We start from the raw sequence: 26,989 nt of genomic DNA on the forward strand, positions 1-26,989 counted from the left end.
AAAATCAGAGTTAACGTATCGGGTCTGGTGAACTGAGGAAGTATCACCAGACCTGAAACATTAACTCTGATTTTCTCTGCACAGATGCTGCCAGACCAGCTGAGCTTTTCCAGCAACTTCTGTTTTTGTTTAAGAAATTAAACTCATAATGTATAAAAAAATTATTCATGAACCCCTATCATATACTTTATCCTCTAATAACTTCTTTGAGCTTTCAAACTGTCAATTCCACCTGCCACTGTGATGTGGGAATCAACCAACCATTAACAACACTGTAATTATAGCACAAAGTATTAAGTCAACAAACAGCTATAGAAATTGCTGGATATTCTTCTACTCACACAGACGTAAGTAGGCAATGTTGTTTTGTTTCTTAAAAAGGCCATTTAAATAAATTGTTAGTGTGGCTGTTCTGCTCTTCAAGAGCATTTGTGACTTTTCTAATGATTCATAATGCCACATTCAGAAGGCCCATGTTTTAGTGAAAATGTGATTGATTCCAAATCCCTACTGAGATCGGATTTCCTACATCTGAGTCACATCCCCACTCCTATTTCACACCTTGTGTGAAACAGCATCTGCCAGAATTTCTTTTTGTATTCATTCATGGAATATGGGAGTCACTAGCTATTCTAGCTAACCCTAACCCTATTGCTCATCCCTGTCCTTGAGAAGCTGGTGGTGATCTGCCTTCTTGCTCTGCTGCAGTCCTTAGGGTTTAGGTATGCCCATGGAAAGGGAGGGGAGTAGTTCTAGCTTTTTGAACCAGTGTTGGTGAAGGAGTGATAATATAGTTCCAAATCAACATGGTGTATGGCTTTCAGGGAAGATTGAAAGTAGTGATGTTCCATACATCTGTTGCCCTTGTCTTTCTAGGCTGTAGATGTGGGATTGGGAAGATGGGGACAGGACCAGATTTGTTCCCATTTGCCGTTTTAAAGATTCCTGGAATCACCATAACTCTTATGATAATCCAGCCCATGAGGTCACATGACCAAAAGCTTGTCAAAAGTGGAAAGTTTTAAAGAAGAGAGGTGGAAAGGTGTAGTGAGTGTATTCCAGAACTTGGAGCCCAGGTAGCTACAGAGCAGGGCATAATACTGCAGCAATTGAAATCAGGGATTCCTAAAATTCTATAATTAGAGGCGCACTGAAAGCCCAGATTATTGTGGGCTGGAAGATGTCATAGAGATAAAGAAGGGTGAAGCCAGTGAGGGACTTAAAAACAGAGATGAAAATTTTAAAATCAAATTGCTCAATCAGGAGCCAATGTAAGTCAGTGGGCACGATGGAATACAACCAACCACTACAATAGGCAAGTGTGAGGATAACAAGGCATGACCTGAGGCTGGAGCAAATGTTGGGTAATAGTATGGATATGGAAATAGGTGGAATGAATAGTGACGGATATGTGGTCAGAAGTTCATCTTAATATCAACCATGTTAATATAAGAATATAACATAACAACACAGTAATAAAAGCAAAGAACTACGGATGCCGGAAATCTGAAACTAAAATAGAAAATGGTGGAGAAACTCAGCAGGTCTGGCAGCACATGTAGACAGAAAAACAGAGTTAAAGTTCTGTCCAGTAATCCTTTGGCAGAACTAATGTTCTGACACTCTGATGAAGAATCACTGGACTCAAAATGTTAACTGTTTTTCTCTCTACCAGTACTGCCAAACCTTCTGAGTTTCTCCAGCACTTACTATTTTTGAACCTTCGCAACATAACTGTTAACAGACTGCCTTAAATTCAAACTGTTCCAAGCAAGAAATATGTGAAAGTACCACTGAAAAACAAACTGAAAACTGAGCAGTGGTACAGATCATAAAATAAGCAAACGCCTGGGTGAGAAATTAAACCATTCCCAATCTATCTGCTTACCCCACTGCAAGTATAAAAGAAACCCCACTTCTGTGCTTTGATGGGTTTTTCTGTTGCACTTATAATAAAGCAGCACTAGCTTAGCAAAAACAATTTCAAAGAATGCTCTATCTTAGAATTTGTGACTTCATGAATAATGTTTTGTAAAGCAAACAATAATTCTAATATTAACAGAAGCATTTAAAGAACACAGTTTGTTCTATGAAGTTTGAATGCTGGTTCCCTTGAAAACATACCAATTTTCTGCCATTTTTTCTGCTGCAAAACTGTGATGTTGTTCTTCAATTTGAAGCTTTTAATCAGTGCAGCACAACAAGCAGAAAATTCACACATTAACATCAATGTGATGCTTTCTCCATCACAGCACCTGATTTTCTGGAGGCAAAATACAGCAAAAAAGTAATGCTTTTCTTTAAATTTAGGAGGTAAACAACCTTTTCTTTTGTACAACTCCTTTGAAAAAGATCTGTGCAAACATAGTGACTGTTCAGTATTTAACATCAATATAGTGAGTACATATGTGTAAAGGTATCAACAAATGATATAACAGTACAGATGCATGTATAAATGGAAGACATTAACTGTTAAAACGTACATAGAAACATAGAAGATAGGAGCAGGAGGAGGCCATTCAGCCCTTCGAGCCTGCTGTACCATTCTTCAGAGTCATGGCTGATCGTCCAACTCTGTAGCCTAGTCCTGCTTTCTCCCCATAACCTTTGATCCCATTGCCCCAAGTGCTATATGTAGTTGCCTCTTGAATACATTCAATGTTTTGTCATCAACTACCTCCTGTGGTAATGAATTCCACAGGCTCACCACTCTTTGGTGAAGAAATATCTCCTCATCTCCATCCTAAATCATCTACCCTGAATCCTCATACTGTGACCCTTGGTTCTGGACACACCCACCATTGGGAACATCCTCTCTGCATCTACCGTGTCCAGTCCTGTTAGAATTTTGTAAGTCTCTATGAGATCCCCCTTCACTCATCTGAACTCTAGCAAAAACAATCCCAACCTCGTCAATCTCTCCTCATAAGTCAGACCCAATTTGAAAGACTGAAAATATCTTTAGAGAATGGCATCATCACATTACAAAACAAAGTTCTTTATGCAACAGCAGAGTTGGTATTCAAGCAAATATGTTTTATGTTGTTTCAGTTATGGCAACTAAATTAACAATTAGCATGTACTTAGAAGTAACATAATATGATGGTTTCTGTTTCCTGTTTTATTCTGGTTGTTTTGAAATGAAATATGCATTTGGAGAAGAATTAAATTATGTCTGATGACTCAAGAACAAGTCAAAGTAGGCACCACATTCCTCCATCTCCCAGACGGCAAATGTAAACTCAATCCATTATTCCTGAAGGCTTTTCATCCCTGCTGTCTGGAAGCCCGAGTTCTGATTGGTGAATAGAAAGCCAGAATTCCCTCCTAAGGAAAGATTAGAGTGTGAGTGATTTTCTAGTTTTTTTTTGTGCGTTTGAGCTGTTAAAACTCTGAAAAAAAGGAACAAGAACAAGACAGCATAGATTTAAAAGTGATCTGGAAAAAACATGGGTGAAGTGAGGAAAAAAAACCTGTTCATTTAGTGAGTATTTAGGGTATGGAACGCACTTTCTGGAAATGTGGTGGAGGCAGGTTTAATTGAGGCATTCAAGACAGCTTTTCATGATTGTTTGGATAGAAACAATATTAAGGGTCTGGGGAAAAAGCAGGAGCTTGTAACTAGGTATTGATGCTCCTTCAATGAGCCAGTGCAAACACCATGGACCAAATGGCCTCCTTCTGCACCGTAATGGGTTTGTGATTCTTTGTACTTCTGATTGTTAAATAACCTGAAAAATAAAGGTTATTATTCATGTGAGACCAGTCAAGTGATGCCTGATTTTAACTCCACTTCCCTGGGAGAACTTGCATCATTTTAGTAGATATTAGACCTTGCTAACAAAACCTCTTTAAAGTGCTGTTCTTCTTGAATTACCACTCATGCATATTTGAAACTACAACCATGAATATCCTGTACATTTGATTAAATGTCTTTTATGTAGATAATGGATCTAAGGCTAAATTGTTTTGTTAATGGCTCTGAAGTGGATACGGTCTGATTATTCACTGAGATACCATTTTGTTTGTTTCAACTCAGGACTCTTGTTCAAGCTAGAATTCCACAGCTCATCCCTAATGGTAAAGTGGATCGTCCCTGTAAACAAGTCAAGGCAGCTAGAAGTCACTGATTCAATGAGCAAGTCCAGGATAATTATTTTATCCTCCCTAGCCTTCGGGTTGTGATGTACAACTAAAAGCCTTCCAAGTAGATCATATCTGAAATACAAATACAACCAGGTTGCATGAAATAGAACCCAGGCTGGCCAGAGGTTGGGGATGTCTATCCTTGAAATTGTGCTTATAACTTTGAGCATCTTGAGACTCATTTTACAATATGACACAATGAAAACTCAATCAATCAATCTAGGAGAAAGATCTCCCTTAGGCAGGCAGATACATTTCCCTGTACATCTATACATATCATACGGGCCCCTTTAGCCCTATATAATTTAGTAAAGGAAATCTGTACAAACCACCTTAGCACAGTTAAGCTTTTCTCAAATCAGGGTAGTGGTAATTCTGTGTGAAATGTCAATTTGCTAAAATTACTTTTGAGTTCCCTGAAATGTGATGATTTGAAGATCAATGATGAAAACAAATTTAAGTAGTAAATATAAATACAAAAAGGATAAATCAAAATGTTGTTAGGGTTCAAATTTGATAGGGCAGAAGTGTTGGATAGACTATTGGTACTTAAATTTGACAAGGCGCTAGGACTGGATGAGATACATCCAAGAATTTTGAAGGAGATGACAGCAGAAGTAGCTTGGGCACTGGCAACAATGTTCCAGTCATTCCTAGACTTAGGGGAGATGCCAGAAGACTGGAAAACTGCAATCAACACAATCTTGTTGTAAGGATGAGCCTAGCAATTACAGACCAATCAGTTTAACCTCAGTATGGGGGAACATCTAGAGACAGTTTATCGTTTTCGAAATAGTAGTTATGTGGAAAAAATGTGGGTTAATTAGGAACAGTCAGCATGGAATTCTGAATGGGAAATCATGTTTAATTAGCTTGCTGGAATTTTTTGAAAAGGTACCAGAAAGGCTGGATGAGCTTAACGCTGTGGATGTGGTACACATGAATTTCCGGAGGACATTTGTGCCTCACAACAGACTTGTGGGGAAAGTTATAGGTCATAGTATAACGTATACAAAAGGATACAAAATTGGCTAAGTGATAGAAAAGCATGTAATGGTGTTTGGATATTTTTCAGACTAGAGGAATGTTTGTAGTGGAGTTCCTGAGGGTCTGTACAGGAACGCATGCTTTTCCCAAAATATATTAATGATCCAGATCTTAGTGTGCAGGTGACAATTTCAAAGTTTGCAGATGACACTTACTTTGAAGAATTATAAACTGTGAGGAAGACAGTTTAGAACTCCAAAAAGACATGGACAAGTTCGAGAAATGGCTAGGTGGTTTTCATTGCAGAGAAGTGTTGGTTGGAAGGACACTGAAAGACAAGAATTAATGGGGTTCGAGTCTAAAGCGGGTGCAGCAGCAGAGAGACTTGGTGTAAATGTGCACAATCATTGAAGTGACAAGTGATGAGCTGTTAAAAACGTATACAGTATCCTTGTCTTTGTTACTAGGTGCAGAGGATAAAACAGCAAGGTGATGTTGAACTTGTGTAAGACACACTTTTTTGGACTTCATCTAGAGTGCCACATAATAGGAAGGATGTGAAAGCATTGGAGAGTGTGAAAAAGTAATTTAAAAAGAATGATTCCAGGGATGAGAAACTTCAGTCATGGGGATAGATTGAAGAAGTTAGGATTGCTCTCCTTGGAGAGAGGAAGACCATGAGGAGATTTGATACCAGTTTTGAGTGGGCTGGACAGAGTAGATAGGGAGAAACTGTCCCCACTCACAAAAGTAACACAAATGAGAAGACATAAATTTAAAGAGATTTGAAAAGAAGCAAGGAGGCTATGAGAGAAAATTTCTTCACTCAGCAAGTAGTTAGGGCATGGAGTGCACTGCCTGGAAGCATGATGGAGGCGGATACAATTGAGGCATTCAAAAGGGCACTGGATGAGTATCTGAATGAAAATATTATGCAAAGGTACAGGGATAAATCCGGAAATTGGCACGAGGTGATGTTGCTCTTTTAACAAGCTAATACAGCCACAATGGGCTAAATGACCTCCTTTTGCCTCATAAGACTTTTGTGATTCTGAAATCAAGTGTACCCCAAGACATGGTGGAAAGCTAGGGAAGAAATTGCAGGGCCCCTAGCGGAGATATTTATATCATCAACAGCCACAGGTGAGGTGCCAGAAGACTGGAGGGTGGTTAATGTTGAGCCATTATTTAAGAAAGGCTGCAAGGAAAAGACAGGGAATTACAGACCAGTGAGCCTGACGTCAGTGGTGTGTAAGTTGTTGGAGGGGATCCTGAGAGATAGGATCTACATGCATTTGGAAAGGCAATGACTGATTAGGAATAGTCAGCATGGCTTTGTGCATGGGAAATAGTTGTCTACATGAACTTTAGCAAGGCCTTCAACAAGGTTCTGAGGTTAGTAAGGTTAGATGACATGGGATCCAGGGACAGCTAGCCAATTGAATACAAATTTGGCTTGATGGTGGGAGACAGGGTGGTGGTAGAGGGCTGTTGTTTAGACTGGAAGTGTGTGACCAACGGTGCGCTGCATGGATCAGTGCTGGGTCCACTGTTAGTTTGTCATTTATATAAATGAATCGGATGAGAATATAGGAGGTATGCCTAGTAAGTTTGCGGATGACACCACAATTGATGGTAAAATGGACAGTGAAGAAGGTTATCGAAGAGTACAATGAGATCTTGATCAACTTGGCCAGTGGGTTAAGGAATTGCAGATGGAGCTTAATGCAGATAAATGCAAGTTGTTGCATTTTGGTAAGACAAATCAGGGCAGGACTTACACAGTTAATGATAGGGCCCTGGGAGTGTGACAGAGAGACTTAGGGGTGCAGGTACACAGATCCTTGAAACTGGCATCACAGATAGACAGGGTGGTGAAGAAGGCATTTGGCATGCTTGCCTTCATCAATCAGAGCACTGAGTACAGGAGTTGGTATGTCATGTTACGGCTGTACAAGATATTGATAAGGTCACATTTGAAGTACTGTGTGCAATTCTGGGTGCCCTGCTACAGGAAGGATGTTATTGAACTCGAAAGGGTGCAAAAAGATTTACAAGGATGCCACTGAGACTGGAGGGTTTGAGATAGAAGGTGGAACATCAGAAGCTGAGGGGTGGCCTTATAGAGGTTTATAAAATCATGAGGGGCATAGCTAAGGTGAATAGTCAAGGTCTTTACCCGAGGGTAGGAGAGTTGAAAACTAGAGGGCGCAGGTTTAAGGTGAGAGGGAAAAGATTTAAAAGGGACCTGAGGGGCAACTTCTTCATACAGAAGGTGGTGCGTTTATGGAACGAGCTATCAGAGGAAGTTGTAGAGGCGGGTATAATTATACCATTTAAAAGAAATTTGGACAGGCACATGGATAGGAATGGTTTAGAGTGACATGGGCCAAATGTGGGCAAATGGAACTAGTTCAGTTCAGGAAACCTGATTGGCATGGACAAATTGGGCCGGAAAGTCTATTTTGGTGCCGTATGACTCTACAAAAAAAATTTCAAGGAAAACATAAAACAGCAAGCCCAAACATGAAAACTAAGTAATCTTGAGCTGGCCTACCATTGCTTTAAAAAGCAAATCAAATGTCAGGATGGGCCTTCGATCACAATTATATTTGTTCAAAGGTTTGGAATGCTGGCTGCACATTTCATAAACAAACACTGGGAAGCCATAGTGAAGCAATTTTAATTTTTTTATTAATTACTAGTTAAGTATTAATAATGCTTCCCAAACCATCAGTGGCAGCATGCAGTTTTCAAAATAGCCCATCTTCCAAGAAAGCGCAGGCTGCTGTGAGGATTCAAAGTTCTGTTCCTAGGCTGTACTAACTCCCCTGCTGGTCATGTATGTGCAAGTTGCACAGAAGATCATTTGGGTTTTGAACTATTCAAAACAATCATGGTTGAATATTTACTTCAACTATTTGTCAGATCTTGTCCTTACCTTCGGGCCCTTCAGGAAGTGTGCTACTGTAGTTGTTGAAGTTGTTGTAATTCATGCCATATTGGGTGCTAAAGCTGGTTGCCTGGCTGTTGACGGGATGCAAGGGAATTGTACCAATAACAATTGGTAACTTAACATCTAAATTGAATGAGCCTGGGACATGTAAATATACCTAAGAAAGTGAAAAACAAACCTTTAAGGATTTTTTGAAAACATGTTATCGCCAACAACTAATTTTTCATGAAGGGTCTAGGCCCGAAACGTCAGCCTTCCTGCTCCTGTGATGCTGCTTGGCCTGCTGTGTTCATCTAGCTCTACACCTTGTTGTCTCAACTAATTTTTCAAACTCAGTGGTTTCCTCTACTTTTGCTTTGCATATAGCAGCCTATGCCAGAGAGTGTTTCTGTATTTCACGTCAACCTATTCAAGAGACTATCTTTATGCAAGACTACACAAAATGTTGGATTGTACCACTGCTTACCTCATTACCAGAAAACTCCTCAAATGGAATGTACAAATTTCCATCAGATTGATATTTCAATTTGTGATATAATTATTCACAAGAACTTTAGCATTCCTGCCTATAAGCCAAAAGAATCAAGGTTTGTGATTTCTGCTGTGATCTCTAGAGTATCTTACCAAGCTCAGCTAATTACTGACTTCAAAAACTTATGTCTGTTCTCCATTTTCTTTATACTCTCTCTCCCCACAGCCTTGTCTTGTTTACTTTGTTCCTGCCAGACAGGACCTATTCCCTCCCTTTTACAGCTTAATTTATACATATTTTACATCTATTTTCCCAACATTAACAACACCTTTACCTTTCGTACTGAACCTCTGCCTTTGTCAGAAGTATATGAAAAAACATTTCCAACACCTTTCAGTTCTGTAGAAGTATCACACCAGATGTGAAAAGTTCATTCTGTTTCTCTCTCCAGGAATACTGATAGATCTACTGAGTTTCTCCAGCATTGAGTTTCTTTTATGTTTCCAGCATCGCAGTATTTTGCTTAAAATCACCTCTTCAACTACCTTTCATGCCTTTGTCGGTAGTACTCAGCGAATATCTTTTAACTCAGCAGGATGGCTCACACCAAGTCATTTTTAAAAGCCTTAGAGATAGTAAGAACTGCCGATGCTGGAGTCAGAGATAACATAGTGTGGAGCTGGAAGAACACAGCAGGCCAGGCAGCAACAGAGGAGCAGGAAAGCTGACATTTTGGGTCAGGACCCTTCTTCCGAACATTTTCGGAAGCTGTAAAAGGGAGGGAATAGGTCCTCTCTGGCAGGAACAATGTAAACAAGACAAGGCTATGGGGAGAGAGCGTATAAGGAAAATGGAGAACAGAAGTTTTTGAAGTCGGTAATTTGAAGGGTCCCGACCCGAAACATCAGCTTTCCTGCTCGTCTGATGCTGCCTGGCCTGCTGCGTTCCTCCAGCTCCACACTGTGTTATTTTTAAAAGCCTGTTGTGCATCCAGTCACTGTCAGTTCAGAACTGTCCTGCAGAATTCTTGACATTTGCACAGATTTGCAGGCAAGGGGGAAATTGTCAGCCAGTTTTACTGGCAGCAATCTGGAGGTACTGGTTGATTTGATGTTGTACAGGTGGAACATCCTCATCCCCTAGAACAGTAGAACCCATGACACCAGACCACACCAGCCCAGTCTGAGTTTGCCACTCAGGTCTTTGCAGTCTCATACATATAGAGGAAACATGGCAAAGTAGGAAGATGGTCAATGACTTTCTACACTCAGCCAGCATAAATGCCATCTCTCTGATTTCTCACACTCACTCTACCTCTGTAACTGTACCCACTTCCCAGCAAGGCTCATGCTCTACCATTCTCACTATTGCCGGCAATATCTTCCCTCACTTGCTGTCACTCATCCCAGCCCATGACACCACTAACCCAGTGTGCCCTCTGCACTGTCTAATCACTCACTCTGGCCATCTCCACACCTGCACCAAAAGCAACAACTGTGCCACCCATTTTTATCTCTTTCATTCCATAATAACTGTCCTTCTCTCACCCCATGAGGGGAAAAAAAAACCCAACAGGATTGAAAGACTGAAGACTGGTGGCATCCTGACTGATGTTCAGCTCTTTATCCCTCATGTTAAGAGCATCCTGACTTTGACTGCCCAGATGGCTGACTGATCATGTCCTGGACTGGTATTGAGGGCTCCCCTTGGTTCACAGTGCCAAGACTCTTAGATGAAGGCTATTGCCTTGACAAGGCTTTGATTTGACTGAGGCCTGCTAACAATCATTACAAACTTCCTTCCTTATTAGAACTAAAACAGTAATTGAAAAGCCAAGTACCGTAAGTGAGTATTCCATTTGAATAATGCTGCAGTTCATCAGTGTGGGAGTCACTGCTGGAATTTTCAGTTCCACTCCATTCCAGCTCTCTGATTTTCCAGCTAACACTGGTTCTCCCTCTATTTTGGTTACCAGGTCTGTGACCCTGTTTTTCTTTCCTTGAGCATGGAAAATCTGTGTCTTATAAATGGCTGCCTTTGGAACCACTTTGCGGGAAGAGTTATTCTCAATTTCAGCAAATATTCGAATTGATTCACCTGCAGAAGGAATAAAACCCAAAATGTATATTCTTTTATATCCCATCTGAACTCCACAGCAGTTTAGGTGTAAAGGAAATAAAGTCATTAAGTAAAATGGGAATTAATTGGGACTATAACAATGGAGGGTAGGGGTTGGGTTGTAAATTCTACAAGCCTTTAAGATAGGTTCAATGTTATCTGAATTGGCTCGGGGTTTTGTCTTGGGTGATGGGCAGGGATCATGAAGTGGCAGGTAAGATGAAGGGAAAGAAAATCCCACCTACATGCTTGAGGCCACAGAGTCACAAGTTCGTCACTGGCCGATGCCATTTAGCATCAGGTACTCTTACAACAGACGCACAGTTCTGCAAGTTGAATAATTCAAGAATGGGGTTGAGCCAGAAGTTAAGCCAAACTCTCCCATTTTGTGTGTATTGGGAAAACAAAAGGAAAATTCATGCTCAAAGTTAGATTCTCACAAAGATTGCCCTGTGAAGCAGCAAACAGGTACACTTCCTTCAAGAAGGAAGCGAGGATAGGATTAGGTAGCCAGCTAGGTTTCAAGGGGGGAAATAAAAGGCTCTTAATATGAATCATTGTTAACTTATTAAATGGGTTATCATCAGCATTTCTGCTTTTTTCTTTATTGTGTGGACCCCTGAGATTCATGCGTGGCAGCAACTTCTGGAACCAGAAGTTAATGCTGCACATGGCACATCAATTAGATTGATTGTTATCCAAAAGCTGCTACCTTCACTGCTGTGCTGACACTAGGTAAAACTATTTTAACATTACTGTGAATTTATGAACACAATTATCCCATCGATCTGATATGTGGGAAACACTTCACCAGAATCTATGCTTAATCACTTTTAAATTCAATTTCACAAAATGATAGGTTAACATAAATTACCCTCAGCTGCTAAAATCAGTAAAGTCCCCATCACATGTCTTGGGCTGAGAAGTAATACGTGAATAATCAACATAAATGGGACAAGAAAAAAAAATTTTGGGCAGGAAGGAGCAATATCCTTAGGTTTACAGTGTGGGTCTGACCTAGAGAGTTAAAAGGAAGAAAACCTCCACACCTACAGTAAGGCTGCAAGTCATTGTGTCTCCCTTTCTTCACTCAAGTTCTTGGGAAGCTGATGAGGTTTCCAAACCTCAGTGTTGTGACTACCTTGCAAACCTGGAGAAGTTGAACTGTACCATTATGCAAAGATTTGATCCAGCTTGATTTCCATCTGAACTGAAGTCTTGCTTGGAAGATCTTCCATTGGTTTGTAACAGTCCACAATTTGATTTCATCAACAAAAGAACCAGTGGACTTTGAGAATTCATTAATTTTATTTTTTGTTTTTCCCATCATTGGTCACCCAGGAACTTACTCCCTTCATGAAATTTAATCTCTGTAGTGCTTTTTTCAGTATTTTGCGCATGCAAGTTCGAGTTTTGGAAGTAATAGAGGATTTTGTTCAAATTCCAGATTATAGTTTAGAAGTTTCGCCACTTTTCATTAAGACTGTGTTTTATTTTATAATGAATGGATTGGTTTTAGTTCATTAAAAGAAACTGGTGCAAGTCTATTCTATTCTGGATAGCAATATAGAGGGAAACAATTGGCAGTTTTGGTGACTAAGACAAAACATTTACCCTCATGGTATGACTCATGGAGTAATTAGCTTGACTACAATTTGATTCGTCCCATCACAGTCACAACAGCACTCAAGCTCTATACCACGAAGCAACATTTTTCAATTATCATGAATATACAAATTAGATGCCAGGTAACTCAAGCCATAAAATAAACACATGGTAAATATAAATATTTTATATGCTTATATATAAATAAACAACAAGATAGTGTGTCAAAATATAATGTGGGCTACAGAAGTAATTGACTGTGATTAAACAGACAGTCCCTGCACATGAAAATCTTTCTATATTATATTCCTATAGATACTCACAGTATGATAGAGTTTTCAGATTTTTACCTGATGTGTAGCCCTTGCGTTCAATTTTGGCATTCAGGGATATTGGGCCTGAGGCACAACAGCAGCAACAAATAGTTTTCTCATCTGAAGCAGTCTGTGGTGACTGTAAAAAAATGAACAGAAAGCACAGTAAATACTTCTGCTTCAAGAAAGTTGAACATTTCTTCAAGATGGCCAATTATTTTCTCTCTTTGCGGAATGAAGCAGCATCATTGATCTATTTCTTTTAAAAGATCCAAAAGGTTTTGTTAATAAATAACACACAAAATAAATCTTTTATTAATAGTAAAATACCCAAATATCTCTAACTATAATTATTTTTGAGTCAAGCTAAGTATGATTTGTTGAAAGCACACTGACCTCGATGTTTAAGGGGATATGGTGAGTATGATGACTGAGAATATTTGAAGTACCCAACAAAGTTGGAAGAAGCACTGTTTGGCTTAACTCCAAGATCTCATCATCATTGCATTCTTCTGATTCTGGCCTGGCAGCCAGACAAGTTGACAACTTGACCAACTCCTGGACTGGTAAAGCAGCAGCAGGAGTCCACAGTCAGGGGATTTTGGGAGTTTCTAGCAATCATGGGGGCATGGAGGTTAGATGACAGAAGTCACCAGTGATTGTGCTGTGGAGATCAATGTTTGGGCTTAGCAGCGTAGGGTAAAGTGGACAATAATTGCAGCTGAGAGACATTGGCATTTGGGTTTGGATGAGAGAAGCTGTCAATTATGATGGTATGAGAGAGATATTACAATTTACAGAGGAGAAGGTGAATGCTTCCTTGAAGGCCTAAATAGGGAGCACTCCTGCTGTTCTTTGTCCACAAGGAATGCTCAAAAGATGCTTAGTCTGTGAAGCCAGCAGGTCCCACCTCCTTTCTGTATTAAGTAACCTGAGCCCATTGGCAATCATCTATAAAAGTTAAATAAGTTTGTCAATTGTGCTGTAGAAACAAAGGAGTAAAAGTAGACCATTCAGCCACTTGCGCCTAATGTAAATATCCTTATGTTTATATACAGATCGTCCTGTCAGTGTGATGTTTGCTCATCATAAAAGTTTCAAATTTTCTCCTAACCCACCCCAGGCTTTTTCCTGTCCATCATGGAAACGTATCAAATTTATTCATTCTTTCAGATTGAATAATGCTGGTCTTGGTACCTGATGCGCTGATCAACAATCATACTCCTCCATCCACCACATTAATGAACATTTAAAGACGCTCACACTCACAGAATCACTGCTGTGAAAGTTTTACATTTATTCTCAGCACATTTGAAGAAACTATGACAATTCAGCTGGGAACAGTTTGTTTCAGCTTCATACTATTGCCAAGGAAAAGGATGGAGTCCAGTGTCTGAAGAATGTATTTTGGGGACCAAAGAAAATGGCTTTTATCTTCACATTAGTTAGACATTATTTTTTCTCATCCATTAGGGGGTACCAGACTGTGTGTGAGAACTGAAAGACAATGGAGAGGTTGGTAAAGGTGATGGTTCAATATATCTGAGTGATGCAGAAATACATGTAGAAACTGATTCTGCTGAAGGCAAAATGTAGATGGAAAATAGAATAGGGCCAAGGATAGATCATTGGGAGACATCAAAAGAAACAATACAGGAATAAGAGAAGCCATTGCCGATGATTCTCTGGCTAAAATTAACTAGATATGAACCACCCAAGTGGACAACGGTGGTATGGTGTTGAAGTAGGATGCAGCAATCTAACATGTTGACAAATGACAAGTATGAGGAGGGATAGTTTGCCTATGTCACAGCACATAATACTTTGGTAACAGCTGTTACATACAGAAAAATGTTAGCCTTGTGAAAACCAAACTGAAGAGGTTTAAACATAAAAGTCTGAGCACAGAATGAGAGGCAAAAACATCTTCAATGACTTTGGAGAGGAAAGGGTGGGTGTAGGCGAGGTGATAGATGACAGCAAATTTGAAGGAAAAACGTTATAATACCCAAGGAAAGAGACTTTTAATAACATGAGCTAACCTAGCAGCAAGAAAGGGAAATTTTGTGGTCAGCAGTTTAGTCAGTCTCATGGACAAGGCAAGCCAAGCCTGAAGAGGACGTGAGGAGAGATGAGGGGACATACATTTGTGAAGAGAAAAAGATGAGTTAACATAAATGTAGGTGCCTTACAGTCAGAAACAGGGAGGTTATAATGGGGAACAAAGAGAAGGCAGACCAATTAAAAATATATTATGTTTCTGTCTTCATGAAAGGAAGACACAAATAATTTCCCAAAATTGTCGGGAAATGCAGGGTCTAGTGACAGGGAGGAACTGAAATAAATCAGTGTATGTAGGGGGATATTATTGGGGAAACTGATGGGATTAAAGGCCAATAAATCCCTGGAGCCCAAGATTCTATATCCCAGAGTACTCACGTAAGTGGTCCTAGAAATAGTGGATGCATTGATGGTCATCTTCCAGGATTCTCTAGACTCTGAAACAGTTTCTATGAATTGGGCCGAATGTCATCAAGCTGTTTAAAAAAGGAGATAGAGAGAGAGAGCAGGGTATGATAGACTGATGAGCCTGACATCGGTAGTGGGGGAAATGCTAAAGTCCATTAGAAAATATTTAATAACAGAGCACTTGGAAAACAGTGACAGGATTGGACAGATTCAGCATGGATTTATGAAAGGTAAATCATGCCTTGCAAATCTTTTGGAATTTTTCAAAGATGTAACCAGTACAGTTGATAAAGGAAGCGCCAATGGATATTGTTTAACTGTACATACAGAAGGCTTTTGATACAGTCTATCATAAGAGATTAGCATGCAAAATTAAAATGCATGGGTTTGGGATAGTGTACTGACTTGGATACAGAACAGGTTGGCAGACAGGAAACAAAGAGTAGGAATAAATGGGTCTTTTTCTGAGTGTCAGCCAGTGACTAGTGGGATACTGCAGGGTTCAGTTTTTCGATTCCAGCTATTAACAATATATATTAAATAATGTAGATAACAGAACTAAATGTAAATCTCCAGGTTTGCAGGCAACACAAAGAGAATGGGAGGGTAAGCTGTGAAGGGGATGCAAAGATTTGGATAGGTTGAATGAGTGGGCAACTGCGTGGCACATGAAGTATAACGTGGACAAATGTGAGATTATCCCGTTTGGTAGCAAAAACAGGAAGGTAGATTATGATCTGAATGGTGAGAGATTGAGAAAGGGGGAGGTGCAATGAGACCTAGGTGTCCTTGTATACCAGTCACTTAAAATAAGCATGCAGGTACAGCACGCAGTGAAGAAGGCAAATGGTATGTTGGCCTTTATAGTAAGAGGATTTGAGTCCATAAGCAGGGATGTTTTGCTTCAAATGTTCAGGGCCTTGCTGAGACCATACATGGAGTATTGTGTGCAGTTTTGGTGTCCTTACCTGAGGAAGGATGTTCTGGCTATGGAACGAGGGCAATGATGGTTTTGCAGACTGATTCCTGGAATGGCAGAACTGACGTATAGGAAATGACTAGATCGGTGAGGGCTATATTCACTGGAATTTAGAAGAATGAGGGAACATCTTATAGAGATCTATAAAATTCTAACAGGACTAGACAAGGTAAACGCGGGAAGGATGTTCCTGGTGTCCAGGGAGTCCAGAACCAGGGATCACAATTTAAGGATATGGGCAGGCCATTTCGGACTGAGAAAAGAGGTGAAATTCCTTCACCTTGAGAGTGGTGAGCCTGCTTCTTTTCAAGGAGTTAGATATGGATTTTAGGGCTGAAAAGATCAAAGGATGGGGGGGAGTGCGGGAACAGGGTACGAATTAGATGATCAGCCATGATTACATTGAATGATACAGCAGCCTTGAGGGGCCAAATGGCCTACTTTTATTTTCTTTATTCATTCATGGGATGAGGGCATCACTGGCTAGGCAGCATTTATTGTCCATCCCTAATTGCCCAGAGGGCAGTTAAGAGTCAACCACATTGTTGCGGGTCTGGAGTCACATGTAGCCAGACCAAGTAAGGGCAGCAGTTTCCTTCCCTAAAAGACATTAGTGAACCAGATGGGTTTTTCCAGACAATCAGCAATGGATTCATGTCCAGATTTTATTTTTATTGAATTCAATTGCCACCATTTGCCCTGGCGGGAATTTAAACCTGGGTCCCCAGAACATTACCCAAGTGTCTGGATTAACAGTCCGAACAATAATACATTAGGCCATTGCCTCTCTGTGCTCCTATTTTCTATGTTTCTATGTAACTTCAGTGAAAGAACTATGAAACTACTGGAAAAAATGGCATTTAGGGTGTACTAGTTAAATTTCTGCAACTTTTTTGGTGAACTAAGAGCAGACGAACCACGGAACTCTGCAAAAATGTATCCCTTCAATAACTTGCAATGATATGCCGATGTATTAATTTCTACAATGAAAAATATCTGAGACCCCTTCCAGTACCAAACACTATATCTGCAATACATATTTTAAATGACTGTTTAGATAGCCTTCAGTTTTTAGATCCTAGCTATTCACAATATATATCAAATGATGTAGATGAGAGAACGAAATGTAAAACTCCAGGTTTGTACCTTCATGAATTGCTTGAAATTGCATGTTTGTTTGTTTGCTGGTTTTTAAATACAACTCTAATATTTATATGATTCAATTCATAAGACTCTGCTCTTTAGTGCCTTGGCTGACCAGAGACTGTCAGACTAGGTTTTGACAGTGGAAACCCAAAGCACAGATGCTAATAGTTGGTTACCATCTCTGGTTTACCATCAAAATTTATTGTCAAAATTTGAAAGAGGTTACCAACAACGATGGAGCATTAATGTCAATCTGGTCAAGTACTGTAAACATTTCTTTCACTTTAATTCTCAGTTTCCATGGCCTGTGCAGTTTGGCTGTCATCCAATAGCTCACGTTGCCATGAGGACCTTTGAAGGTGGCAGGAAGTGGCGGTCTGTCAAGGAGATAAGACATCATGAGGCATCTGTGGCACACATTAGGTTGCTAATTTAAATTGACTAACATCAATAAAATAACAGGCAATACCAAACGTTGATGAAAGGATCAGTCTTGAAGTGATGCCGTGGATTCTGATTAGACATCAGTTTATTATTCCCACTTGGTTTTGCAGTTTCCAGTTCTCTACTTAGAACATATTGCACAGAACAGTCCATACTCCATGTGAGCCTCCCCACCATCTCTCCTTACCAGTCTCAGCATAACCCACTACTCCCAACTCCTTGATCTTCCCTATCTAGTGTTCCCATAAATACATCTATACTAATTGTCTTGACCAATCCCCATGTTAATAAATTCTATTTTCACCATTTGTTGCGAAGATGTTTCTGTTGCATTCCTGATTAATTTATTGGTGACCAGATTATATTTATGGCCTTAGTTTTGCTGTTTCTTCAACTGGAAATATTCTCTTTATATCTACTTTATTGAAACCATTCATAATTTTATTGACCTCTGTTAGGTTATCCCCTAGCCTTCTCTTTTCAAGACAATACAAACCAGACCATACTGTTCATTTTCTCCTATTGGATTTAAGAACACATTTCTGATGCTATTTTTCCAGTGATTTTCAGTGTGCTACCCCAGTGAGTGGTGACATTTCTAAGAAGTGAATTCTTTAATTTTCATAAAAAAATCAATATAGCATCTCATACTGTGTCTGTTGAAATTAATTTTCTAATTAAGTGCTCATTCTGCAAGCATATCAAGGTTACTTAATTTATTATAGTCCTTTTTAATATTCATTATTGCAACCCCTCCCTCACTAAAGTTTGTTGGCTATAGACTTAGAATGTGTGCTTTTGACTTCAAAGCCTAAATCATTAACATTAATTGTGAACAGCAATGCCTGTAGCACTGATCCCTATGAAGATTTACTCGAATGTTGCCAGGGCTGGAGAATTGGAGACCAGTTTGGGTTATTCCAGATGAGACCCTGTGTTTGAGTTATCACCAAGGCTGAAGAAGCACACTGCTGTTCTAGTCGAGTGCTCTACTGGCCATAACTTAAGATTAAAATATATTACTTTATTGTCGAGATGACCAATTAAATACCTTACCTATACCAGTTTCTCAGCAGAAGTGCCAAGTAGATGATACATCTCGGCCTCCCTCTAAGGTTTCAGGCATTTTAGATTGATACTTTATGTGATTTTAAAAATGTATTTATAGGTCATGGGCACCACTGGCTGGGCCAGCATTTATTGCCTGGCTCTATAACAGCCTTTGAGGAGGTAATGATGAACTGCCTTCTTGAAGTACTGCAGTCCTTGTGGTGTTAGAATATGCAAAGTACCAACAGGAAGGGAGTTCCTGGACTTTGATCTTGTGTACAGACTGCATTACTTAATTTCTTTTCATTCTTGATTGTGGACTAAAATGGACAGTGAAACTTTTTAAAATCAAGGACATTGAAAGAAATTGATACATTTTCTACCAGCCAATTGCAAGAATTCATTGCAATGTCACAACTATTTTTTTGAAAAAGTGAATCCTACAATAGCACTCATACAAAACCAAGCTTGGGCATCCTTCTCCAAAGTTCTGAATTTTGCTGCCTCCCAAATCCATTGCTATCTTTCTCAGAACTCCATGTTTGAATTGGTCCAATCAACTATCATGGAACATTTTTTTATTCATTCATGGGATGAGGGCATTGCTAGCTATGTTGGTATTTATTGTCCATCCCTAACTGCCCAGAGGGTATTTGAAAGTCAACCACATTGCTGTGGGTTTAGAATCACATATAGGCCAGACCAGGTAAGGATGGCAGTTTCTTTCCCTAAAGGACATTAGTGAACCAGATGGGTTATTCCTGACAATTGCCAATGTGCTCATCATTACACTCTTAATCTTAGATTTTTTTTAATTGAATTCAAATTCAAACATCTGCCATCTGCAGGATTTGAACCTGGGTCCCCAGAACATTACCTGGATCTCTAGATTAACAGTCTAGCAAGAATACCACTAGGCCATCACCTCCCCAGCTCTTGCCAACATCCGCTGTATCATCCTGTATTACAGACACAGTTAACTGCACCATCTTCCTTTAAAGTCATGCTTTACAATTCTTACCTGATTTCCTTCATTCCACCACACGCCACCATTCCTTCAACTGTCTGGACCAGGAGCTCTGGAATACCCTCCTTAAACCTCATCTGCCTCTCATTCCTTATCCTAAACACTCACCTGCTTCTGTCTAAATACCTGACTCCTTGTAATGAGTTGACAAATCTCGACCAATAATGATGTTGTGATGTGCTTTGGGAAGTTTTATTGTTTTAGAAGGTGTTATATAAATGCAAGTTAGTGTTGTAAAGTCACTGCCTCACACAGCCTTTCCATCCCTTCGATCTTCAGTTTGTGACTGTATCTCTCAGTGTGTGTCTGCAGTGACAACTCCTATATTGCAATACGAAACATCTGCTACTTCCTCTGAGACAGGAAGCAGCCAGAGATAATCTACACTGTCAAACATCGTGTGGACTACAAACTACCACCTCTCCCCACCCCTTCCAGACTGGAACTGTCAAACCCATATCTAGCCCACACCATATACAATCCAAATTCAAACACCTGAACCTCTCCTGTATAAATCACAAAGTAATTTTACTTTAAAAGTGATACAATTCAATCAGAATCTAGAAATTTAATGATGAAGAAAGCAAACTATGAAGGTGTGAGGGCAAAGTTTGCTGTGGTATTTTGCAAAACTGTATTCGAAGGTCTGATCGTAGACCAGCAATGCCTAACATTTAACTTGAGAAACAGGAGCAGGAGTAGACTGTACATTCCTGCTGAGACAGTTTTACCATTTGGTACAATCATGGCTGACATTCAGCTTCAAATGCATTTTCCTGCCAGCTCCCTATATCCCTTGATTTCCTGAGGAAACAAAAATCCACCTATCCCAGCTTTAAATTCAATTCAAATCGCTTCAGGATTTTATACTTTTCCACAAGATCACCTCTAATTCTTCTAAACTCTGGAGAACATTGACACCATTTACTAAGCCACTTGTAGGACAGCCCTCTCATCCCAAAGGCTAAACTAATGAATGTTCTCTGCATCATCTCCAATGTACATACATCCTCCTTAAACCAGGAGATCAGAACAGCACACAGTACTCAGGTGTGGTCACAGCAGAACAGGACACAGTACAAGTGCAGCAAGACTTTGTTCTTCCTGTTCTCCAATCCTCTTGCAATAAAGACCAACATCAAGTAATTGTGCCATTTTGAAGTTTCGCAAATTGCACAACATGATTGGCTGCCTGCTCAGAAATTGCTTGAAAAATCTCATGGAATAACAGCTGCCTAACATGATGGCACTGTAATAATGCACAATAATATCACAGAGAACAGGTGGAATCAATCCTGCAAAAAGTTGGTAATGCTCTGTCAATTAAGTCTTACAAGTGAAGACTTGATAAAATATCTTCTTGGCAAAAGGCCTGCAAGTTGTTGAGTTAAATGAATGATACACAGAAGGAAGCCATTCAACTCTTTATGCTTGAGTCAGCTCTGTGATGGGTCTGTCCCATCAGTCTTCACTGCTTGTCACATTCTCTGCAAAGAGTCATGAAACATTTTTGTCCATAGAATTTTACTCTTTAGGATGTTGCAATTGAATATGTTTACAACAGCCTTTCAGGCACACATTCCAGATCAATATAAAGCCCCAACAAAATCACCTCTTTTTCTGTTGCCAATTATCTGAGATAGTGGTCTCCATGTCCATTTTGGAAATGAACTGACTTTATCTATTGTGACCCATCCACAAAGCACACACAATTTCAGCTCCAATAACCTGCATTCTGTTTTTCTTCAGCAATCAGTGGTATTACCATCAAAATATTTTTGAAAATGTTGATCAGATGCACCACGAACACTGAGAATGTGATGCTGATGTGGAGTTCAGAGGCCTCTCACAGCCATTCTCCAGCCTACTTCAAACTGATTCCATAGAGTTCACTCTCGTTAACAAAATTACCCAGAGTTGAATTGCCTGAGGTCAGGGCTCTCGAATGAAGAAGGACCTCTCCACTTTGAAAATACCACCTGATTCTGTTAAATAGAATTACAATTATATTCCCCTTAAAATACATGCCGTTTTTAGCTTGTCTGTACTATGTTGTTTAATTTTGTTTTTATCTATCTAGTCTAACCCTTATTTCCCTAAAGAATTAGGGATAGAAACCTTTTAGCAATTTGTCTTTTGGCTGAAAAGTGATGTTGCTTTAAATTCCTTTTGCTGTGAAACTAAGTTGCTTTGTACCAAAATAAAAGGCGTTAGACATTGTCCAGCTGAGATTTGCTGGTCTGGGGGAAGGACTGTGAGATACTGATGCAGATGTGCAGGTCACGCTGCGATCACGGCCAATGTCCACCGCATTTCCCCAGAACCAGACTGCAGGGGAGTGAGGGTCAAGGCACAACAAACTGCTAAAGGGGGCTGTATCGCTGACACCATTCAGGCACGTTAAGGCCCACTTTCAGAGGCTGACTGGAGCTTTGGGAAACAGGCTAACTGCTTGAAGGTGACAGACCTAGGGCCCAGTGAAGCTTTAAGGCTCTCCCTTTCAGCCTTCTTCAGCTCTTAGCTGTAAGCTACCATGTGAAGGGCATGTCCTTCCATAGAGTGGACTGGTTTATTATTTAATATTTTAAAATGTCAGAGAGGGAATCTTTCAATCTCATCTGAAAAGGTGCTTATTGCTTTTTGAGTGGAGAAGGCCTCACAGAAACATAAAAAAAAGGAGCTCGGTTCATTTCTTGGACCATTGAGTATTGTTGGGATGTCATGTTGAGATGATACAGGACGTTTGTGAGGCCACTTTTAGAGTACTGTGTACAGTTCTGGTCATCCTGCTATAGGAAGGATATTTCTAAATTGGACAAGGTTCAGAAAAGATTTACAAGGATGTTGCTGGGACTGAAAGGTTTGAGTTATAAGGATAGGTTGGGACATTATTCACTGGAGCATAGGAGGTTGAGGACCCTTACAGAGGTTTATAAAATCATAAGGGGCATCGATAAGGTGAATGGCAAACATCTTTTCCCTAGGGTGGGTGAGTTCAAAACTAGGGGACATATTCTTAAGGTGAGAGGAGAAAGATTTAAAAGGAACCCGAGGAGCAGCCTTTCCACACTGAGGGTGGTTCATATGTGGAATGAACTGCTAGAGGAAGTGGGAGATGCAGGTACAGTTACAACATTTCAAAGATATTTGAACAGGTAAATGAGCAGGTTGTTGGGTCTCAAGTTGTGTGTGGTTTGTGGATGGGCCTCAAAAATAAAGCCAGTTCATTTCCAAAATGGACACGGAGACTAACTACTATCTCAGATAATTGGCAATAGAAGAAGAGGTGATTTTGTTGGGGCTTTATATTGATCTGGAATGTGTGCCTGAAAGGCTGTTGTAAACATATTCAATTGCAACATCCTAAAGAGTAAAATTCTTTGGACAAAAATGTTTCAGGACTGTCGGCAGAAAATGAGACAAGCAGTGAAGACTGATGGGACAGACCCATTACAGAGCTGACACTAGCACAAAGGGTTGAATTGGCTTCCTTCTGTGCATGATTCATTTAACTCAACAACTTGCAGGCCTTTTGCCAAGAAGATATTTTATCAAGTCTTCATTTGTAAGACTTAATTGACAGAGCGTTACCAACTTTTTGCAGGTTGATTCCACCTGTTCTCTGTGATATTATTGCGCATTATTACAGTGCCATCATGTTATTCCATGAGATTTTTCACGCAATTTCTGGTCAATTGTTGGAAAAACCCATCTGGTTCATTAATGTCCTTTAGGGAAGGAAACTGCCATCCTTACCTGGTCTGGCCTACATGTGACTCCAGACCCACAGCAATGTGGTTGACTCCTAACTGCCCTCTCAGCAATTAAGGATGGACAATAAATGCTGCCTAGCCAGCGACACCCTCATCCCATGAATGAAAGGTTTAGAAGGATAGGGAGCAAACGCAGGTAAGTGGGACAAGTTTAGTTTGGGAAACTTGATCAGAATAGTCTGTTTCCATGCTGTATGCTTCTATGATACGATTGAGGTATACAAAAATGTAAGGGGTAGAGATAGAGTAGACAGGAGGAACCTGTTGCCCTTGGCAGAGAGTTCAAAAACCAGAGCTTAGAAATTCAAGATAAGTGGCAAAAGGATTACAGGGAGGTAAGGAAATCTTCTTTACGCAGAAGATGTCTGGTGTCTGGAATTTGCTGCCTGAGTTGGTGGTGGAGGAGGAGATCCTAAACTCTTTCGTACAGAACCTGGACCTGCACCTTTAGTGCTGTAAGCTGCAGGGCTATGGGCCATGTGGGGGAAGATGGGCATTTTAGAAAGGGCATCTGGTATATCATTGCTATCTTTCCATCCTCCCTCGTTCTTTAAACTCCACTGAGTATAGATTCAGAGTCCTCAACCACTCCTCATATGATAAGCCCTTCATCCCAAGGATCATTCTTTTAAGCCTCCCCTGAACCTTCTCCAATGTCAGTGCATCATTCCTTTGATGGATAATTTGTACAAAGCTCAGAGAGAGGTGTAAGAGGTCACTTTCTCTGATTTCTTTTTACTGTGGTGGTAGTCTCGGTAAAGGTTGGATGCTTTACATCAAGAGAGGTTGCTGTCTAAGGTATTTTAAAAATTGTTCTTCATTCAGCATTCTAGGACCTACACACATACTTAGATTTAGCATAAAGTATACATAATAACTTGTGTCTTTAAAGTTTTTCTATCATGTGACCTCTTGCATTACTGCTGATGTAGTTTACTCCTTACTCTGCAATTTCTGCTGACAGTATATTGGAATGTAAAAATTCCAGCCACTGGTGAGGGGAATGGAGTTTATCTTCATTTTTTTTTGTTTTAGGGAACAGCTCTGAAAGTTTGACAGTAAAGGAGCAGGGGTTCTCAAGGTTAGGAATATTGAAATGAGGAAAGGAAATTTTGCAGAACTGCAGAAGGTGGATCTCAGGCAGAAAGACAGAAATTTCTGCAGAAACTCAGCAGGTCTGGCAGCATCTGTGAAGAGAAGCAGCGAAGAAAGGTCACCGGACCCGAAACGTTAACTCTGCTTTCGTCCACAGATGCTGCCAGACCTGCTAAGTTTCTCCAGAAATGTCTATTTTTGTTTCAGATCTCCAGCATCCAGAATAGGCACTTGGGGAGAACACCAAGAGTGAAAATTTCAAGGCAAAATAAAAAAGGGAAGTCTGCACATTGAGCTCAGACAGATAAGAGTGCGTATTGAGACTCGTGACACTGGAGGCAATGTGACAGTGGAAGATTGATAAAAGGCTTTGCAAAGATCATTGAGTGGGTTCCGTACTGCTATTGTATTTCCAAGTATTGCAATAAATCATAATTTAAGCCAGTATTTCTTGAAGGTCAGAATCATTGGGAGTAACTTTAATTTTATGATTCAGCAAGAAACAAGTGACAAAGAACTGAAAGCCTAGAGTGTACCTCAGATAGTTTTCATTTCTATTCAATAGAATGTCTATCGCCTGGTCAGGTAAACAAATATCACCCCACTGTGTGCAGATCATAACAATCCATGCTTTGTTTCAAATCATAGATGGAACTTTGGAGGAAGGAGGCCCTCCAAGCACTTTCAGAAACATAACCACTGCCAATTTTGGACCTGCCATTTTATTACCAACTCTAAGATGTCATCTAAAATGGCCAATATCCAGCACTGGGGTTACGTAGTGCAGAGTGTGCAATCTACTGAATATAGAAACATGCCAAGATTACTTTAAAAGTTCCTTATTCCACGAGACCACCATCATAAAAAGAAAAAGAGCAGCGATATTCTAGGATAACTTCCCAGAATTAGATATTTAATTGAAATATAGCAGAAAAACTGGTGCAACATTACAGCATTCCAATTTAGCAAAGGAAGTTCTATCTGTTGAGTAGTCCTTTGGTTTTCATTTGAGTCGAACGCTTATGGTCAAATTCCTGTATCTACCTCGAAAACCTCTAACTACTTCCAACGCTCTTACATCTTTCTTTAAATAAGGAGACCAAGACTGTACATAATATTTGAGATGTAGTCTGACCAATGACCTGTATAACTGGAAGATAACATGCTACCTTTTATTTCAAGTAATGGGGAGATGGTAATGTAGTGGTAATATCACTGAACTTGTATTCCAGAGGCCCAGGCTAATGCTGTGGTGACGTTGATTGAAATCCCACAATAGTAGCTTGTGGAATGTGGGCATATTTGCAAACTTACATTTAGACGTGCTGCTGTGGGAAGATCAAAAGTAGAACTATGAATGGGCAAGACAGATATTGATCAAAAGTAAAACATAATTGTATTCATAATTCTGGGCTTAACATTAGCACAGCTGCCTGAATCAAGTGGATATAGTTTCAGACAACACACATCACCCCGTTATGAAGCAATATTGTCAGTAAACTCTCAAAATTTGCCTGTAGTATCCAAAGAACGCGTATTTTCAAAATGCATCTAGAAGTGCCAGGTACCTATGATGTCAGGTGACCAACCAACAAGTGACTTGAAAAGCATCTCTCAGATATAGAGGAGTCTGATAATGATATATTTAGTGTATAGAAAAACATGGGAGTTAATGTAGGCAAATCAATGGAATTGTTAGGGCAGGTTAAAAAGGTTAAAAGGGCATATGGGATCCTGAGCTTTATGAGTTTCTGACAAAACTTTAAAACAAATTAGTTTGGCTTCAACAGGAATATTATGTCTAATTTTGAGCATTGTACTGTAGAATGTATATTATAAATTATGTGAAAGCCTTGGAGTGAGTGCAGAAAAGATGAGAATGGTTACCAGGGTACGAAACATCAGTTACAGGGACAGATTAGAGAAGTTGGAGTTCCTCTCCTTATTGAAGAAGAGGTTGGGAAGCAACCTGAAAGAAGAATCAAGATCCAGAGGGCACCCACTTAGGGTGATTGGCAAAAGAACCTACAGCAAACTGTGGGAAATCCTTTTATGTTAAATCAACAAGTGACTGGGATGTGGAATGCACTGCTTGGGTGCAGACAGACTCAAATGTGGCTGAAGGCAATTGGCTAAGTGCTGGAAGACAGAAAGAAATTGCAAGACTTCCGGGCAAGTGTGGCAATATAGGAATACCAGTAATTGTTCTTGCAACATGAACGTGATAGACTGAATAGCTTTCTTCTGTGTTGTAACCATCTATGATGCAAACTGAATAGGCAGGATAGAGAAACAATCTGGTATACAGCACAATATTACATAATACTGTTACAAACTCACGAATGTGGAAGCACAAGGCTGAATGGATATTCATGTCTGCCTGGAGGTAAAACTGTAACTTGTTCAGA

At 39.9% G+C, this 26,989-nt stretch overlaps 1 protein-coding gene across 1 annotated transcript; it reads right to left on the minus strand.

Moving 5' to 3' along the window:
• Positions 1-3,015: 3,015 nt before the first annotated feature.
• LOC109934961 (arrestin domain-containing protein 3-like) lies at positions 3,016-26,989 on the minus strand. The gene is made up of 6 exons (XM_020533642.2): positions 26,922-26,989; positions 17,419-17,569; positions 12,635-12,737; positions 10,402-10,658; positions 8,075-8,246; positions 3,016-3,327 (listed from the first exon to the last, which is right to left on the minus strand). Exons 2-6 carry the CDS (start codon positions 17,515-17,517, stop codon positions 3,251-3,253), a joined length of 708 nt encoding a protein of 235 aa, XP_020389231.2. The 5' UTR covers positions 17,518-17,569; positions 26,922-26,989; the 3' UTR covers positions 3,016-3,250.

This window comes from Rhincodon typus, chromosome 3, assembly GCF_021869965.1.
Source record: "Rhincodon typus isolate 14 chromosome 3, sRhiTyp1.1, whole genome shotgun sequence".
NCBI lineage: Eukaryota > Metazoa > Chordata > Chondrichthyes > Orectolobiformes > Rhincodontidae > Rhincodon > Rhincodon typus.